The sequence below is a fragment of the Falco rusticolus genome, chromosome 6 (genome assembly GCF_015220075.1).
Source record: "Falco rusticolus isolate bFalRus1 chromosome 6, bFalRus1.pri, whole genome shotgun sequence".
Classification (NCBI taxonomy): Eukaryota; Metazoa; Chordata; class Aves; order Falconiformes; family Falconidae; genus Falco; species Falco rusticolus.
In genome coordinates this window covers 42,458,448-42,477,897 of record NC_051192.1, presented here as the reverse complement: position 1 = coordinate 42,477,897, position 19,450 = coordinate 42,458,448, and the positions used below count along the sequence as shown (strand labels likewise).

At 40.9% G+C, this 19,450-nt stretch overlaps 1 protein-coding gene across 10 annotated transcripts in view; it reads left to right on the top strand.

The window, feature by feature from the left end:
* The window catches only part of ARID1B (AT-rich interaction domain 1B), a 335,724-nt gene that overhangs the window by 239,531 nt on the left and 76,743 nt on the right, over nucleotides 1–19,450 (top strand). For 9 of the 10 annotated variants that reach the window (XM_037392407.1, XM_037392406.1, XM_037392403.1 and 6 more), the window contains one exon: nucleotides 12,559–12,648. The exons of the other annotated variant lie outside the window; for it this stretch is intronic. In XM_037392407.1, coding sequence (XP_037248304.1) covers nucleotides 12,559–12,648 — 90 coding nt within the window. The remainder of the gene's footprint in view (nucleotides 1–12,558; nucleotides 12,649–19,450) is intronic. 10 annotated transcript variants of the gene reach the window in all.

Genomic DNA, 19,450 nt, shown 5'->3' with positions numbered 1-19,450 from the left:
AGAGGTGGGCCCGTGCAAACCTCATGAAGTTCAACAAGGCCAAGTGTAAGGTCCTGCACGTGGGTCAGGGCAATCCCAACCACAAATACAGGCTGGGCAGAGAACAGATTGAGAGCAGCCATGAGGAGAAGGACTTGGTGCTGGTAGACAAGAAGCTCAACATGACCTGGTTTCTGGCCCAGAAAGCCAACAGTATCCTGGGCTGCATCAAAAGAAACGTGGCCAGCAGCAGGTCAAGGGAGGTGATTCTTCCCCTCTACTCCGCTCTCATGAGACCCCACCTGGAGTACTGCATGCAGCTCTGGAGCCCCCAACATAAGAAGGACATGGACCTGTTGGAGCAAGTCCAGAAGAGAACCATGAAGATGATCAGAGGGCTGGAGCACCTCTGCTATGAAGACAGGCTGAGAGAGTTGGCGTTGTTTAGCCTGGAAAAGAGAAGGCTCCAGGGAGACCTTAGAGCAGCCTTCCAGTGCCCAAAGGGGGCTTACGAGAAAGCTGCAGAGCGACTTTTTGCAAGGGCACATAGTGATAGGACAAGGAAGAATGTCCTTAAACTGAAAGAGGATAGATTTAGATTAGGTGTTAGGAAGGAACTCCTTACTGTGAGGGTGGTGAGGCACTGGAACAGCCTCCCCGGAGAAGCTGTGGATGCCCCGTCCCTGGAAATGTTCAGGGCCAGCCAGGTTGGATGGGGTTTTGAGCAACCTGGTCTAGTGGAAGGTGTCCCTGCCCGTGGCTTCCAACCCAAACCATTCTATGATTCTGTGAATTTATAATACTATATTTTTTGTTGAAGTTTTACAGTTACCCTAAAATAATTACAAAAGAAGAAAGGGGCTTGTATCCTTGTAAAATGGATATGATCCCCCTGTCCAGAAAGATTATTTTAACACATCTATCAATGTTTCCCCCTTGGCTTCTCCGGAGGCAAAAATCTTGCAACAGCTTGTTGCAAGGAAGATGCATGCTGTTTATTGGCATCCAGACCAGAAAAAAAACAGAACACAAAGTGCCATTGACGTAGCTATGTTCTTAATCACTGCTAGTGCACAAAACATCTATTCAGCAGTTTTGCAAATCTAGAATTCTTACAAATTAAATACATGAATGTTTCACATAGCAGTAGTTCAAAACCCTTTCTTTTGAAGGGTTTGAACAACATTTAGAGGTTTTCTGTCTTTTGAGAAGAGGAAAAATAAGCAAATTGTAAGGCACTCTAGGTTGAGGCATTGTTTCTAGCATATGGAGCATCTAACCTGTGATACCTATTAGAATTTGGCCCAGGTCACAACTGATGAATAATCCGTTGTCTCAAGGCTTTGTGAAATAACTAAATAGTCTCAGTCTGGTTTCTTGAGGAGAGCCCTTGCTATAAAAGGTGCTCACAAACTGCTGCTATACTCACAGTCTGGCTGGAGAGATCAGGGAGGTATCCTTCTCTGCAGAGGTGGTCTTCCCAGAACAGGTGCAGGAGATGAAGTGAGACAGAGACATGCTGTTCAAGTTCCTTCTGTTAGATTTTCCTGACAGTAGAGGGTTTCATATTCCAGCGTCATCAACGTGCTGTTTTTCATCAGCTCTAATTTAAGCATCAGATAGAAAAAAAATAAATTACCAAACCCAGCATGCCCTGTGTGGTTATTTTTTAGGGGTTGTTTTTAGGTTTTAGTTTTAAGTGTTTTCAGTTGCTTAATATCTGGTTATCGGTATTTATATTTCATGGTTACCCATTTCAGTTTCAGTGTTTAATTGCTGTCTAAGCCAGTGTTGAACATTTCTGCCCCATGGACTGAATATCGTGGAGGGTCCAGGGCGCACAGCACCGAGGGCTGTCCAGCACCCTGTGAAGTCTTAATGTAAACCTCCCCCAGGCAGCCAGATAGGTAGCGTTCACATCCCCATAGCTGTGCTCTGCCCCGTACCAGGTTTGTCCTCTTTGTTGATTCCTGCCAGGCCTGTTTTCACCATGCTGGCGATTGCCAAACAGCCAGTGCGGCAGGGCATCTGCTGCTGCGCACGCCGTGGCAGCATGTGTATGGCAGGCCACGTCTTGTAGCTGTGTGAGTCATTGGTAGCCCCGTGCTAGTACAAATCCACCTAGAGTATGACTGCTGTTGAAATCCAATTAAAATCTTTGCATAATTATGCATGTGCTCTGGTTCACGTAACAAAATTCAAATACTCTTAACTGCAGCCGCCAAGATTTGACAGGTATGTTTGTTGTTAGTTTTAGATGTATAGTTTAAGGCCATCATTGGACAATTAGTGTTTACATTTAATCATTAATCTGTGCATTTCTAACTTTTTTTGCTGAACTCACGTATTTTCCAAGAAATTTAATACAGTGTATATTTGGGTTTGAATGTTCGGGTTTTTTTGTTCAGTCATTATTTGGCTACACAAGCACAGATTCTCTTTCCTTCTTTGTGTTGCCAAATAGGGCATCACAAACATAGATTCTCTTCCCTTCTTCGTGTTGCCAAATAGGGCATTAATTTGCGTATTATCATAAATTAAAAGGTTGTCTTTCACTCCCTCATCCTTTGCAATACTAAGCAGTGATTGATGAGCAAATGGGAAAAGTCTCTCAGTTTCCATCAGCATGTTTTTGTTGTTGTTGACAGATGGTTGTTATACCTAGATAAAATAAATGTTTTAAGTGGTTTGGTTTCTGCGATGGAGTAGGCTATTGCAGTTTTCAGTTTTTCAGTGGACTCTGTATCACTGCCATTAGAGATATTTAAAACGGCCGTCATGCTTCATAGTTAGTGTCAGACTTGACTAGATGGATACGTGGCGTCTCCCTCCTTAGAAGAAGGAACCTGAACAATTGCAAATATGGCTTGAATTAATTCTGGGGCAGCTGGAAAATAGCCATTTAGCCTCAAAAGAACATTTTCACTACCTCTAGATAATAACGTTTTTAAAAATTAATGAAAAGCAAGATATTCTCTCTCCTCCTTAGGGACAGAATTCATGCAGGTTGAGCTGTGGCTTGAAAGAGTCAAACAGCCCTTTTGACAGCATCGCTGTGTAGGTAGATAGGGAAGTCAAATTGCAAAGTAGGTTTTTAGAAAGCAAACACAAAAGAACTCACTCTGGTGGTGAGCTTTTTTGTTTGTTCCTCATCTCCAGATAACAGTGGACTCAAATTATTGTGATGTGTTGATTGATTACAGCCGTTAAGTTTCTTAGTAATCAGTTTCATCACTTATTCTCAATTCATGCTTGCACCTTTGATTTCTCTTCCACAACAGGGTGATGTGGGTTGTCGTTGACTAATGAAGAACAGAATTGGTTTCGGCGTGAGACAAACGGAATGCCGACACCAATCCCAAAATGCATTAATCTTTAATAATCCACATCTGCATGTTTATAAGTGATATAACCAGGGGTTGCTAACGTTGATACTCCCCCTTCCAAACAGAAGCTGACATGGAAGTTGGTGTTCGCAAACTGCATGAGAGGCACGTGGCCGCACGTGGTGTGTGTGACCTTGCAGAGGAAGCTTACCAGATCAAAGTTCTCAGTTGATTAAAAATACATGAAGAATTGCTCTGCTTCTGCACTGGTCTTTGGAGCTTATCGTTGTCGGGCAAGATGAAATATGGCATGATAGATCTTTTCTTCTAGGAAGATCAGACCCACCAAATGGTTTTTGGAAGTGGGTTTGCCTCAAGGTGCTTTTACTCTTTATGCATTCAACTTGCCCTTTTCTTCCCCATCCCTGAGAACCATTGAGACCAGAGCTGTGTAATGTGCAATATAATGCAGTAAGAAAAACTAGATTATCTAAAAGTTTGTTCCTTTTGAGGATGGTATTAATGACAGTACGTACATTTTGGTACTGTAATGCCCGCTAATCAGAAGTGGTGGACTAGTATGAGAAGCAGCAGGCAGGACTAGCAAAATAGTTAATCGCCACATAGCAGCACTGCTCCAATTTCCACCTGCTTGCCTGAGCTTGAGAGAGTCAGGAGGAGCAGGGAGGAGTGAAACTCCATTGCTGCTGGTCTTTCGAGTTAATGCCACCTGACGATGAATATTTGTTCTGAGCAGTTCTTATATGTAGCTGAATCAAAGGAAAAGAAATACGGATAAGAAAGCGCAATTGCAGTTCACATTCACCCTTTCTTTGGCATCTTGCATGTTTTCACATCATAACTATTATAAATGAAAGCTGATACATGGTTTTGTTAGAACTTGGCGATGTTAAAATTAGGAGTTAAGGTGGTTATTAAGTGGTAAATACTGGAAGTGTATGTCTGCTACATTTGTGCTTCTAAGGATCTTAAAAACAGTAGACACAATGAGGAACAGCTTAGAGGAAAACTCTCCTTATAGTTATAAATGCAGTGTAGAGAATGAGCACTGATAATGAGAAATTCTTCCTTTTGGAACTTGGATTAACTCCCTAAATGGAATTCTGAAGTTTTAAGTTTCAGGTATGTGGCAGGGTAGGTTTCGTTTCTGGAAGGAAGAAATGAACCAGATATAAGGAAGAAATACTACCCTGTCCTTTGCTAGGCACTTTCAGATATTTACCACCTGCATCAATTATAATTTTATATTCCGGTTAATTGACATTTATAAAGAAATTGAGAATGTTTTTTCTGCAGCCAAAGCATATCTTTTTGCATTTGCAAACATGTAATGTTGTGTCCCAAGTAATTACAAATTACTAAATCCATACAACCCTTTGCAATCTTCTACTTTGGTCTAAATGCAAGCAAAGCTGTCATTTTTTATCAAAGGCTTAAAAGGACAGAATAAAAAAATACAGCATGGTTACAGGGTTTGGATTGTTCCCCAAAGAACATAGACACTTTTTCCCAAGGGTTTGCACGAATTTAAGAAAATATAATTTACAAAATCTAAAAACAGTTCAGAGGCCCCATAGAGGTGTGAGGGAAAGCAGTAGGCAAGCTGCGGCTGCAGCCTCTCCCAGCCCCTCTCATCCCAATTCACACCATCGCTTTGGAGGGACGCGGTGACACAGAGTGCAAAACATGTGGAGGGGTGGTTAAATGAGACTTTAGCGAAAGAAAAAAAAATGAAGTCAGTGGCTGAGCTTTGAAGAGGTCTGTCTAGTGCAGAGCAGCGAGCGAGTGGTGAAGAAAGGAGCAAGCGCCTCATCTAATCTTTCTCCTGGGGACCCAGGTGGACAAATTGGCAACCCTGTTCACAGCCCTCCCCCCCGGCTTTGTAGCGTAAGAACTGCTAATCGGATCCATGCTGCTGCAACTGTGGTTAGTTATTAACAGAATAAAAGCAGATTTCTTCAAAAGAGCGGGTTGGGGAAAATGGCTGTACAAAATTGCAAGGTTGTTAGAATCTTAAATGCACAGCAGTCGGTTTTTCCCTATTCTGAATTAGGCGATGAATACGGCCTTTCATCTGTCACTGTGCCCATTTCTTCAGAAGGCAGCCAAATATTAAGCTTCTGAAACAAAAAAAAAAAAAAAAAAAAAAAAAAACCAACAAAAATTGTTTGAAAAAGGAAAAATATTGAGGAGCAGGAAGAATAGGGAAATGAGAAGGAGAAATCAGGTTTTGTTTTTATTAATTTGGCCTGGTGAGAGAAATACGAGCTTGCCTGCTCTATTCAGTTCCTGCATGCCAGCCGCTGTGAGCCACCATTTCTGAATGTGGGGATTAGAAAAGATTTAACTGGTTGCTATCCTGGGCTGCGCTGTTCTGGATCAGCCTCCAGCAGAAATACCCTGGGCTGGGAACTCTACCAAGCTTAATGGAAATAATGCATTAAATGAACACAGAGTTAGGCAGAGGTGAAAGCGGAAAGAATTTGATCCACAAAAATGAAACTTCTTATAACTGTAAAGTGAAATTACAGGTCTGGAGTGGGTGTTGCTGAGGGTAGGGAAGCAGTGATCCCTAGATTTAGACTGAATCATGCCTTCGCTTATATAAATAAATAAACAATGCAGCCTTAATTTTGAGGAGCTCTAGTGCCTTTCTGGTTTGCAGCAGGATTTTGAAATTTGGAGAAGAATAGTCCTCAGGCAGACTTGCTGTGGCCTACTGGAAATCCATTCATTATTCGGGTGAGTCGCAGCCTTTTGAAGATTTCCATTGACAGCTTGCTTTGGGCTTGTTGCCAGAATCTCAGGAAAAAATGCTGTGGTGCTGTGGAGCTTAGTTCAGTCCAAATGCAGAGGTGTCTTCTGGATGGGGCACGGATAAACAGACCCTCTTGCAGTGTCTGCTGCCGCCTTCCCTTCCCCTCCCAAGCAAAGTGAGTTTTGGCCTTGGGGGGGCAATATATTTGCTTTCCTGCCCCTTGCCACTCAGCCCATTATCAGTTTAGGCAGCACTAACTATTATTTCACTTTATACTCCAGGGTATTTGTTAGAAGTCTTCATACCTTACTCAGAGGTTACACAACTGGGAGTGAAACTTGGATGCCTAATCTGGCAGACCCCAGTTTCAGCTACTTAATTATTTTCTTTAAAAAAGTCCATAATATATTGAATTATTCTGTAGTAAGGGTGACATTTGGATGGTGTTTCATAAGTAATACCTTGGGACTACATGCTGAATGATGAGCATGAAGCAAAATATTGACTACCTCATCCTGTCAGTGTCAGCTTTGCTTTGAATTAAATGTTATATCATGTCGAACAAGTAGCTTCTGGTCATGAAGTTAAGATGTTTATGCTATTGCATGTGTGTGGAGAAAAGTCAGAGCTAGGGTTCTGCAGGCCATCTTAGCTCAGTGTTGCATATTTTAATGGAGCTTTTAGAGCAATTTAGCACTTAGGTTACAGTGACATCTCTGAAACTTGCTCACAGCCTGTCCTTGTTATGGTAAATGTAACACAAATATGAAAAAGAAGATAGAGTGTAACTTTCAATGATTAGTAGTCTGAGAATTACATTCTTTTATGAGAAGTGAGGTTTTTACCTTTTGTTGCTTTTATGTGGATTGTGAATACTTGTGTGTGTTAGGGCATCTTGTGTCTTTGGAGCATGATGCATTTAAGAGGTAATACGGAAAATCAGGGCCAGGCCCAACAACAATCTTGCCAACTTTTTGTCATGCGGAGTATCCATAAATCTGGCTGAAGTTGATAATCTTCGTGTTTACAGAAGCTTTGCATTGCTGCGGCAGAACAAATCGGCCACTTGCGATCTCACCTTCAGCAAGCCACGCAGCCAGCCACCAAAAGCATCCCAAGGTGGGAGGGCTCCAGGTTTGGTCCCAGGCTCCCAGGCTGGAGAGGTGGAAATGGTCTCAGTGAGCAGGCGGCAGTCCATTACCAGCATTGCTGTTGCTAGCAAGGGGTTATTAGCTGCAGCGTGGAGCTGAGCACAGCCGGAAGGCTTCGTTTGAGTGCACTGGACTCTGTATTTCTCCCCCAGAGCAGTTCAGCGGGGCCACAGCTGCTGTATCTGAAAGGGTCCTCTTGTTGCTGGCCTTTTAAAGCATCTGCACTTAGGTTACTATACAGATACAAGGAAGGTTTTAATATTGTATATACACATCTTAGTTTTGGGGGGATATGTAAGCAACCCTTGCTTTTTACCAGGATGAATAAATCATTTAAAAAATACTATTGATACAACAGGAAGCTTGGCCACAATGCATAAATTAAGGAAGAAAATAATCCTTATTCTTAAGGGGTCATATAGGCTTTGTAAGATGAAAGAGATAACACAAACCACATGACCAGTTGCCCTTTATACTACCCATAGAAAAATTTATTTCCTTTGAGGTCATTTGCACCTCACTTCCAATTTCCTGAAAAGCTCATTTAAAACAATCTCAAATAGAAGCCTATTTATGATCTTTCATTTCTGATGCAGGGATCCGAGACACAGAATGTCCCTTCTGGTCTGTGAACCTTAATTGTCACATCAACTGTGTGATGTAATCCCATTATTTTATCAGATTTCATCTTAATCACTAGGTTTCCTGGACCTCATTATTCCTGAAAGGTAGTTGTTTCAAATTCCAGTAATGGTTTAATTATCGTTCTAAACATCGTGCTTTTTCCTCCCTGATAGTAAACCACAAATACATTTTTTCAAAAAAGTCACAAAATCACAGCTTTATTTTTTGCCTTGCTAAATAATACTCTTTCAGTCTCCTGTCACATCAGGCTGGTAGCTCTTCCTGGTTCCCATTCCAGTTAGCATTAGGCTTTCTGGTTTTGTCTGCGAGGAGGCTCACCAGTGACACACATCAGCAATGCAGTTATGTGTCCTTACCTCTACTGGAAACAATTCTTCTAATTCATCCTAATAATAAATCTGTTTGATCCAGGGTGACATCAAAGGATTTTTATAACCTTTTGTTAGGTTATCACCATTTGCAGGTCAACAAATATGGTCAGATTTTCCTTCCTTTTCTTCTCCCATTTCTAACTGACAACCCTACTGCTCTTCAGTTATTCTGGTCTGTGAGTATAAATGTTTACATATTTGTTACTCCAACCCAAAAGGTGGTCCAGTTTCTTAGACAGTATTTTGATCATCTTTTGTATTTACTAAGATTGCCTGCTTTGTAATCAGCCAATGTCATTAATCCAGTCCTGACTCTTGATTCCTAAATTAGATTGAGAATTGCCCCAAAGACAACCCACAAGTTTTTAAACTTATGCCATTCCTCCAGCCTAATGTTCCCCGTTTAACACAGGCTGTGATCAGTCCCCCACCCACCCTCCTGTTTCCCGGTTCCTCAAGGCATCTTAAAATTCCTTTGCTGTTATCCCACCTTCCCTCCTTAACTAGTAATTTCCCAGGGGGGAACCTGTTATCACTGAAGTGCTTTCTTAATTCAGCTGTTCAGGCACAGTTCTGTGAGGTGTGGTCCAACTGGTGCAGGGTACCACTACTGAGCATCCTCTGGTGTGACTACAGTGATGGGAGCATAAAGCCCTCTGCGTGTTTCTAAATGTTACTGATTTGGGCTGTAATTCGTCGTAAGGACCCTTCTCAGCAGGGTATCAAAGGTCTGCTCTTTCTTGCTATGTTGGCTCTAAGGAATTTACTTTTTACACTTTAACTGCAGATTTCATGGCTGTGGTCATAATGCAGTCGCCATGTAGTACTTTTCTCAGTCCATCCTTTCCAAAGGTGCGATTCAGTCTGTCCTGACTCTGTTTCAAGCACAGATTTTCAAAGTCTCATGCAGAATACTTAAAAGAATATCTAACATAATTTAAAAAATAGAAAACTAGCTTACAACTGTGCTATGAAGCATTTTTAAATTCTCCCACCTGTTAAACTGATGTTTTTTTTTAAATAGCAGACATGTAGGCTGTTGGTTTTGGTAGTTTTAACAACTAATTTTACAAGATAGCTATATAAATTTGAATACCATTTTGCTCCTCTGATAAATCTAGGTGAAAGAACTAGTGTGGCAGCATTTATCCTTTTAACATGCATTATTGTATTCGCTGCGATAAAAATACTGTGTAACATCCATTGTATTCACTTTGCATAAGTTTTGGCAGGTGGAGTATCTCACCAGTGTGGCAGCAATATTGTGCAGAACATGGGGAAAGGTTATCCCTGTTTAAACTTCAATCTGTGTGTCATTGCGTCAAAGGAGGCAGTAGCCTGTCAGTGAAAGGAGTTGTTGGGGTTTTTTCCCTCCTTTAAATAGCCATAGAAATTATCTTTTAAAAGAAAAGAATTTGTTTTCCATTTGTAGAAGTTTTCCTTCCCTAATAAAATAGAAGAGTGTGTTCATGTATTATTTAAAGTGTCTTTCAAGAATTCCAACTAGGATACTGGTTGAAAGAGAGAAGGATTAATATCATTTAAAGAAATGGAAAATCTTTAAGGTCATTTCTTTTCATGACAAAGAAACTTTAAAAGCATGGCAGACAGGATCTTCAAAGGTTTTTAAAGTCCTGTCATCAGCTCCCAATCAATAGGAGTTAGATACCCAAATTAAGAGTTCAGTTCAAGTCTTCAAAGGTATTTGGGTGCTTAACCTCCTTTTACCTTTCAGATCACTTGGAAGGATAAAATGACAGTTTGACTGAAAACATTTTGATGCCATACTTTCATGTCCCACACCTGGATAATTTGTAGCACCCACTGATAATTAGCATAATGGCTACTTCTCTTGCAAGTTCATTACTTGTTAAGAGTATGTGTTGCTGGTCTTGTTTACAAAATGGTTTTCCTTTGTGAAAAAAATCAGAATTAAACCTAAAAAAGTGAGCTAATAAAATAGTGTTAATGTTTGCAGAGGCTGATAATTGCAGTGAATGCGCGAAACTCCTGAGTCTGTATTCGCTAAGGATGCAAATGGAAATGATTTCTTTGTAACTGGTCCTACATGCACTGTTTTAGGCTTTGACTTTCCCAGTCCATGCTTGCACGTCTGCCTGTGCAGGATAGGGCTACTGCCAGGTAGCTGAAGTTACTATTAATGTAAAAAAATTAAAGACCATGTATAAATGTATTCGAACTATGTGGCCTAGCATAGATCTTCCAGGCACTATGAACGTCTCTCAAAGTTTGCCAAACCTCCATCTAAAGGAGAATCCCACTGGGAGCTGTGTGGTGCAGTCAGGACTACCCCTGCCTTTATTTTTAATTTTTTTTTTAAATTTTGTATTTGTATTTGTAAAATTCTCAGATGGTTCAGATGTACTTGCAGTATTCTGTCTGATAGCAGTGCCTCGGGCATACACAGTGAAAGTGGCAGTGCCCTGTGTTAATAACATGGAATTGCTGTTTGTGTACAGTCTTGAGTCACTGAATCCTTCCTGTCAAGCAAAAAGCGTTCGTTATAATGCAGGCACTTACTGTCTCCATAGCCCGCTCTTGAGTGGCATCAAAACATAAGCCAGAATATTATTGTCATATGCCTTAGAGTTCATGAATGGGCCCTGGATCCCAAAGCCTCAGGCACTGAGTGGCATGTTTGGTCTTTTGGAGGAGCAGTTCTGCCTCTAGTCCAGCATTTGCATCTCTGAGACAGTTGTCACAGCTGCTCCTGGTAATGTTGACTGTCATGTTCTTTAGTGCAAATGCACCTCATCTGAATAGCTAGGCAGTGGTTACACTCCACGTTTTATGGATTTTCTTTTGTTCATTATCAGTCCGGCCTTTCTTTACAGTTGGTGCTGAGAGCCAGTTGCTTTGAGGCTGGGAAGTGGATGGGGCAGAGCAGACACTTTAGCTTTCCTGTGTTTACGTCCAACTTGGGGCCCTTCATCTCTCTAAAGAGCTGGCTCAGCTGCCCACTCCCCCCACCAACCCAGCTCCCAGCACCAGGACTGGCCGCAGGATTCTTGCTCCCGCCACTGCAGAGGGGCAGCTGCTGAGCGGGAGGAAATGAGTCTCAGCAGGCACAAATCTATTGCCTGTGTTTTTATTCTTTCCATTTCTTTCAAACGGAAAACAATCTGAGCAGTTTCTGAGGATGAGAGATATAAATCTGTCTACTGCTGTTTATACTGTGCTTGTCGCTACAGTGTCTTAAATGCTTAAAGTATGTATTTGCTGCCTAACCTGAGGTGGTCTGCAAGCCGCTTGGGCTGTCAGGAGCAGGCATGTTTCAGACCAGCAGTGGAGAGGAGTCCCAAGTCCAGGCGATGGCTGGGTCTCCTCCTTACTCCTGCTCAGGCTGTGGCAGGTGGGCTGTTAGGCACGACACTGTTGGGGTGTTGTGCAGTGGGAGAGTGGTAGAGTGGACCCTCCCTGCTCGACACAGTCTTGTGGTGACCCAGCGGAGTGACTTGCATCAGTGCAATAAGCACCTGCTTTGTATTGAAAGGGAACATTCCATGTCCTGAGCCTCACAGGCAGCACTTCTTTGGGTGGGTAGACAGCAGTGGATAAAACTGTGTGGGTCTCTTTTGAACAAGGCCGTAAAAATGGGTTTGTCTGTTCTGGGTGGATATTTTAATAGGAAAATATCTTCCCTTTGCTTTTATTTGAATAATAAGATACCCCTTTTCTGTCTGATCTCTTTCAAACATGCTTCACTTTCACCATGTGCACCTACGTATTATTCTTATTCCCATATTCTACATGGACATTCAAATAATATTAGAACCACTGATTCATTGAAATACTTTTTAAATTGTTGTTGTTAGTCATTTTTGTATTGACTGAATTTTTCATTGGTAATATTGCTGGCAGCAGTCCATGTCTGCCTGGCTGGAGGCCAGTTTAAGCTCGGCAGGATGAGCCCTATTGTTCAGCAGACTTGGATTTTGTTAAACTCTCTAACAGAAATATGTGTCAGGAGATTTGCAGCTATAAATTGGATCATGTCAGTGAGGTTGGGAACTCGCTCAATACGAAATTGAACATTTCGCCATGCCTGTTGCTAAATATGTTTATGCATGTTTCCTCCATGGGTTTCACAAAAAAAAAAAAAAAAAAAAAAAAGGTAAAAGGAAGAAAAAAACTGGAAAAAGCTAGGCCTGTTGAGCTCTGTCTTTTCCTTATACAGCTGGTACTTACTTTGATGTTGAGTGGTTGAAAAATGCAGCAAGGCTTGGTTTTGTGCATTGCGATGTTAAAAGCAAGTCTGTTTTCCCTTTTCTCTCCATGTGTTACAGGCAGTCAGATGCCACCGCAGCCTCCTGGCAGCCAGTCTGAATCCAGCTCCCACCCTGCCCTGAGCCAGTCACCAATGCCACAGGACCGAGGTTTGTTAGGTGGTGGGGTTCTTTAGTTGGTGCCAAATGCAGCCTTCATTTTAAGTTGCACGTTAGCAGTGTGAGATTTCCTCATATTTCTTTTCTTTTCCGAGGGAAAATAATGACAGTCCTCATTGTGAAATGCTCGGGGGGGTTCCTTCTCTGAGGAAACAGCAATTGAATAGCAGGTTTTACCAAAATATAATTGGAAACAAGGCTTTATCAAAATACAGTGAATGCTCGGAGAAAAAGGCAGTTTGCTGTAAATACTTGAGTCATGTCCTAGGGAATTCAACTTTTCGTTGTCTGTCTTGGAATAGGATATATAGAAATAGCACTAGCTACGAGCACTGCAGTTTTGCACTGTTCTTAAAATTCTCATCTCTGATGTCTTTGCATGGGTACAATTGCTAGCCCTCTAGCCAGTTCCAGAATAAAAGTATCTTTAAATATAAAGGGAAATCAACTATTTAGGTCAAATAGTTCAAAGATTTGGAAATCTTGCAAGGGAAAACCTTGCAAGCAGCAGCACTGTTCTAAAAGAACATTTCCTAGCAAGTGATCACAAAAATAAACAGAGCATTGGTTTTTTTCTTAATGTTACCGTTTATAAACTTCAAGCCCTTTTCCTGTAACCTCCGTCCTCCGTAGCTCGTAGAAGACAGTTGTCACAGTTTTGATGCATGGCCATACATGTGATTAGCTGCTGTAAACTGGGCATCCAGTCCATGCAGTGGTTAACGTGCCAGTGACAAGCTTGCAAAACAGACACATGATAACTGTGATAAACATGGAGTTATTTGTGAAAGGCCCCTCCTAAAATGTCTTGCTACCAGAAATATTCCAAGTAGCACCATATGGGGATACCATAAATACTAAAAGTTTTCTCACAGTGAAACAAGTTGAACTCACAGAATGAAAAATTCCTGGGATAGCATCCAGGAGGAACTAAGAGGACTTACAAAGAAGAGGAGAGAGTCTTAATTTTTGCTATTTTTCTGTGCTGGATGTCCCCTCTTCCAGGAATGCTGATTAATGAGAACATGAAACACAGAATTCCACACTCCACTTACTTGTTTTGTTTCCTTTTCATTCTTTATACACAGTTGTTAGTGCAGGGACTTATTTTCCCCTTACATTTTTTTTTAGAATAAGGTACATTTTCGTTGAAAAAAGAATGACCTCAGTACTCAATAACAAATACATGAGGCTTTGTGGGATAGAAAGTCACAAGACAGTGGGAATGGATCAGATGGAGGCTTTGAAGACCCAAGCATCTCAGAAAGATGTGTGCATTTCCTGGCGTGACTGGGTCTTGGCACAAAACGTTACACTGCCCAGTAGTAATTATTTCTGCAGTGTGTATTCCTCACCTGTCTTTGGGGAATGAGTTAGGAAGGTCTGACAGAGCTGGAAGAGTCGAATCTCCGGGTTGCTGCTGTAGAACAAAACTGGGGGTCATTGTATGGTTGGGAGAGGCAGAGGGGGGTTCAAAAGTAAAAGAGAGAAAGACAGTTGCCATAACTGGGAAGTGAAAGAAGTAAATAACAGTGAGACAAGTGAAATTCACAGACTGATTTAGTCTGGTTCTTCCTCTGTGCAGGGGGGTGAGAACTGTGGGTATGTTCTTAGAGAAAATGTGTTTGGGAATGTTGCTGGTTTTGCACTCTTCATATGCAAAATCTTTTGTAATATGCACGATCCTCATGACCCAGCTTGTACAAGAAATCCATTTGTTTCATGCAGCAGATATGAAATTTGTAACTAGCTAGGTCATATTGATTTTGCAGAACGTGTTCCCCAAAGCTTCTCTAAAGTCTGTGCTATACACGCATAAACATGCGTGCATTCCCTTTTGTGCCCTGTCATTGATTAGAGGCTCCTTTGAAATGGAAAACTTCACCTTTTAAAAAGGCTGTTACATTAGTTGATTCCTTTGCTTGCTTGAACTGGTTTCCACTGAACTTGAAGGAGGGGGAGTGATGGGGACTCAAAGGGAAGGTGGTTGTCATTTACTGATAAAAACCTGAGCAGAAAATCGTTGCTGCTAAGGACACCTGATCCATAGGCATCTGTTACAGTAATTTAAACTCTTGGCTTACTGATACAGTTTCTCCCAAAAAAAAGAAAAGAGAAAAAAAAAAGAAATGAAAACGCAAAACCCAGAGGCCCTCCATAGGATAAGGTAATGTTGTTTATTTTAGCACATTTCTTTCCTTGTTTAGAGAGAGAATTGAATGACCAGAAAACGACTAATAATTTCTTGAGCAGAATTGTCTGCTCTCAATACTTGAAAAAAATGTTATTTACCAGATACTGTGAAGCTTGATTGACAGGTGGAGTCTGAGCTGTAGCACTTCTGGATACTAAACCACTACCTTGAACCATTAAGTTTACACGTATTTATTTTATTATGGAAGTGTTTGATTATATTTTACCCTACTTTCCATGGTTACTCAGCACCCAGCTGGGATTTTTATGTTTGCCTGCCTAAGACTATATATCCCCTGTCATACAGTGCAGCATGAAGCAATGAGTGTATTTTCACATGTGCATTCAGTGTGTGGAAGGAGGTGAGTGTTAATGTGTGTACAGTAACAGGAATTTCTTGGGGGACTGGATTTTTTTTTGCTTTTCAGCTTGCTTTTCATATAGCTTATTTCATACTTCTTGTAATAAGCACAGAAATGCTTACTTTTTAAAAACAATTTGCCAATTGTTCAAATCCTGCTCAAGCTGTAGGACATTTCAACCTGGGTCAGCATAAATGGAGCATGCTATTCTAGGCAACCCACTTCTGTTCTCATCCCAGAATCGGTAACTGGCCACTGCTGTTTGATGCCTAATCAATAAAACCTTTTCAGTTCTACCAATACACACTACCAAGGCCATAAGAAATTGCATGGACTTTTGTGTGCATAACCTATGTCTCAGCTCACATGTCTTTGAAACTACTGGGACCTGAAGTAAGTCCCATACACCTTAATGGACTGTTGGAGCCAGAGAGCCCTGGAGACAGAGGGAGCAGACTGTGCAGGGCTGGGGTCAGAAGCCTCTTGGAGAAGCAGGAGTGGCCACGGCTGCTCACCTACATATGCATTTAACTGCTGCTGAATCCATCGATTACCATTACTTGGGGATACCGCATAAAAATGTAGTCATGACTAATTAAGCTAGTCAATGAAACTTGCTGTGCTTTTGGGGGGAAGGGGGATGCATATTTTGCTCTTTGTTTCTGATATAGCTACTTGAGGCTTTTCTTTACAACGATCAAGAATAGGGGTTTGATTTTTTGTGTTCATTGAAGTCAAAGCTTTTTATCAACTTTAGTCACATCAGCCCCCAGAGGTAGGGCAGCAGTGATACCATGGCTGTCATAACCCTTTGGCAAATAATGGAGGTACACAGTCGCTTGAGTTCCCTCTATGCAGCTGTACCTACTTCTCTGTTTGGATTTTAGAAGCTATGCTTTGAGGATGTACTTTAGTAGCTAGAATTGCTCAGTGCATTGGAAGTTATTTGTATGGATCAAATAGAAACCCAGCATATCCAAATTGACCCCCTAAACCAGTTTTCTGAAGCTGCAGCCTGAAAAAGAAGCCTTCCATCCTGGGCATTAGCTTATACTCCCACGTTTTCTTTTGTAACCTAATGGAGATGCCTGTCTGCATATATGAATACTCACCTATGCAAACACTAATAGGATAATACGTCTCACAATAATGTTGAAATAGGCACTTTTACCCCTGAAGAAATGAATGGTTCCTTACCTAAGTTTTAAAAAGCGTAGCAAACTTACCTACTTTTAAGTAGTATTTTTCATGCTTACGCAGTTGGATATGTACATGTCAGGTTTGAGTCTCATATTAAAATAGTGAATTGGGAGCTCCTGAAAACAATTGAATTTAATGGAAACAGTTAATGACTTCACGTTATTACTCTAGCAAGTGCTCTCATAATGGGGATACTTAAAGAAGCCTTATTTATTAGTGCAAATGTATATGGGTCAGAATTAATTTTTAAAAAATCTTTAATTGTTTTCCCCTTATAATTTTCACAGCGGTACGTAGTTAAATATTCATGATAATGCTGATGATATGCTAAAGGTCTGAAACAGATCTGGAGTCTCAAAATCAACACAGGTTATTTAACCCTTTTCATCTAATGCACCATTGGGGACTTGCTCAGTGAAATCCCAGAGCACTGGAATAATTAGAAGATAGTAATGAGGATTTAATTAGTCCTTGAGATATGCGGAAATAGGACCACTGAGAACTTTTCTGTTTGGACATGGATTGCAAGCAGAATTGATGCCGTTGCAGCTGCTGTGATGTGCTGGAAAATGTATTCCGTTGCTGGAGGCAGTTTCATGGCACCATTCTGTGCCTGTCAGATCTATGTGGAAAGTGCCCGGAGTTAAGCACCTCCAAAATTGTTGAATAGTAGCCTTCCTCTTCTCTGTCACCTACTCCCAGTACCTTTTCTTTTTCCTTGTTTCATGTCATTTTTTCCGTTGTACGTTTATTTCTTTCTGTTGTTGACATGATGTAGCTTTTGAGGATTGTGGTACAGCTGTATGCTCTGTTAAAAACACATCACAGACAGGGACAGGGAGTAAGAAACTGTAGACTTGTAGGAGTACAGGTGTTATACTAAGCAAAATTTGGATCATTTTGACACAACTGCTTGTAAGCTATATCCTCAGATCTAGTCCTTATTTAGTATTAGATCTTCACAGAAGTGATATTTATCAGTAGCTGCAATGTAGTAAATTTAAATAGCTTTTTTGGCAGACAAGATGTTATCCAGCAAGAGGTAGTAACAGATGGGATGTGATCAGGCATTTTGATGTTCTCTTTGTGCTTCCCTATAAACACTAAGTAGCAACTGAATTCCTGTAACTACAATTTCCTAATTTGCCCGTTTTCTCCCCTTTAACTGTTTTCAGGGCATGCTTATTTGTACGCAGTCATCACATAAATTCCACTGTCATGTATTTTCTTCTAACAAAATACAAATGTTTTGTATGCATGGAAGGCATGGAATACCAATCGGGTGTTTTGCACCCACAGTTCCCATCAGATGTATGGCTTAATACTGACATTTGATGGTAGAGATTCTTTTCCCTGAAATCTGTTTTCTCCTTAAAAAAAGAAACCAGAAGTAAGAAAATAGATCAAAGAATTCTTATTGCAACAAAAAGATACTGTAGTTCACTTTTAGATCATAAAGAGTCTTTTTCCCTGAGAATACGTTTTTTTGCTCCCATTTGGGGATTCAGGATCTATTCAGAGCACTGAGGAGCTAGAGAATAAAATGATTCGTGTCATTAAAATTTTTCTGCTTGCCATATTAACGATGACACCACTTAAGGTTAAATCAGACTTGGTAATAAGTTTACTCGATGTAGACTGAAGTGTTTCAGGCTCTTAAAGAAAGATGCTTGAGACATGTACTGAGTGCAAAGCCACAGGTATGTTTGAGTGCCTCTTCTGCACGTCGTGTTCTCCAAGTGGGTCAGTGTGGAGGAGCTGAGCTCCAGCTGGTAAGCAGGAACACTGTGCCAGGCTGGGAGGAAATCTTTGTGCCCAGAAAACTGAGGTTAAAGTAATTGTGCCCCCAACAGCCAGAAAAGTGCGTCATGTAAGGAGGAGAAGCAAGTTTTTGTTGAAACTGTCACACTACTACCTCTGTAAAACGTTATCTTTTTTGTCTCAAGTCACATGATGAAATAGGAATGTGACGCATAGAAACATTCAGAGCTGACCTGTAGGTGAAGGCAGAGCCATGGAGTAGAGCCATGCGCTAAACTTCTTCGGTGACTCAAAAAGTTGATTAGTTTCTCAATTTAGTGAGCACTAAATTTATGAACAGTCTTTAAAAAGGATCAGGATAGCATTGGGTTTTGCCACTGTATTTTTAATTTGATTGTAAAAGTGAAAGTAAGTGCACTGAAATGTAGTGTTTGTGTGATGTGCAGATTTTTTAAATGTGTACACACTATTTTTCTTTGCTATTTTAATTGCAATAGCACCCAAGACCCCATTTTTCTAATTATTTTTATAGTATTACATCATACAGCAATGCACAGCAAAAAAGCTTACAATATGTCTACTTTGATTAGTAATCAAGATCTTTGGGATAAAAGGTTATTGGTGTTCACCCTGAGCTGCAGGAGTGAATAGCTTTGTGTCTGTTTGCCTGTTAAGCATTGCAGGAAGACCTGTTTTTCTTGTCCAAAAGTATTAGAGATGATGTTACTGTGCCAAAGCAGGTTAATTCTTAAAGAAATCAGTTGCCATTTCAGGGTGCTCGTTTCAGACTGTACTTGAATTTCAAACATACACCAGCCAGTCTCAGCTTTAGGTTGATCAGATTAGTTGTGGCCTGCACTAAATATACAGCAGTATTGGCCATCTGTGAGAAGAACTGAAGGAGGAAAGGGTATGATTTACATGTAATAAGCAATGCTGGGAGAGAGCAAAACTGCAGAAGTAGTATTTGAAGTACATGATAACATCAGTACAATCAAAACCCAAAGTCAGGTCTCACAAGTAAATTTTGTATGCTGGCAGCTGGTCACTGCTTTCTTCTTGTTGATGCTAAATCGTGTTATACTTGGGGATGAGTCTTTATTTCATTTTTTAAAACTAAATTGGGGATTCTCTTTTTGAAATTACGAAGCAGAATTGAGTTTTTCTGAGGGAGTATATATAGTTGCCGGCAGAGAGACTTCTCGATATAGAAGTTTCCACAGACTTCATTAGGCAGCCGTCAGATTCCCTGCCTCTGGGCTCAGGGAGCAAGGTAA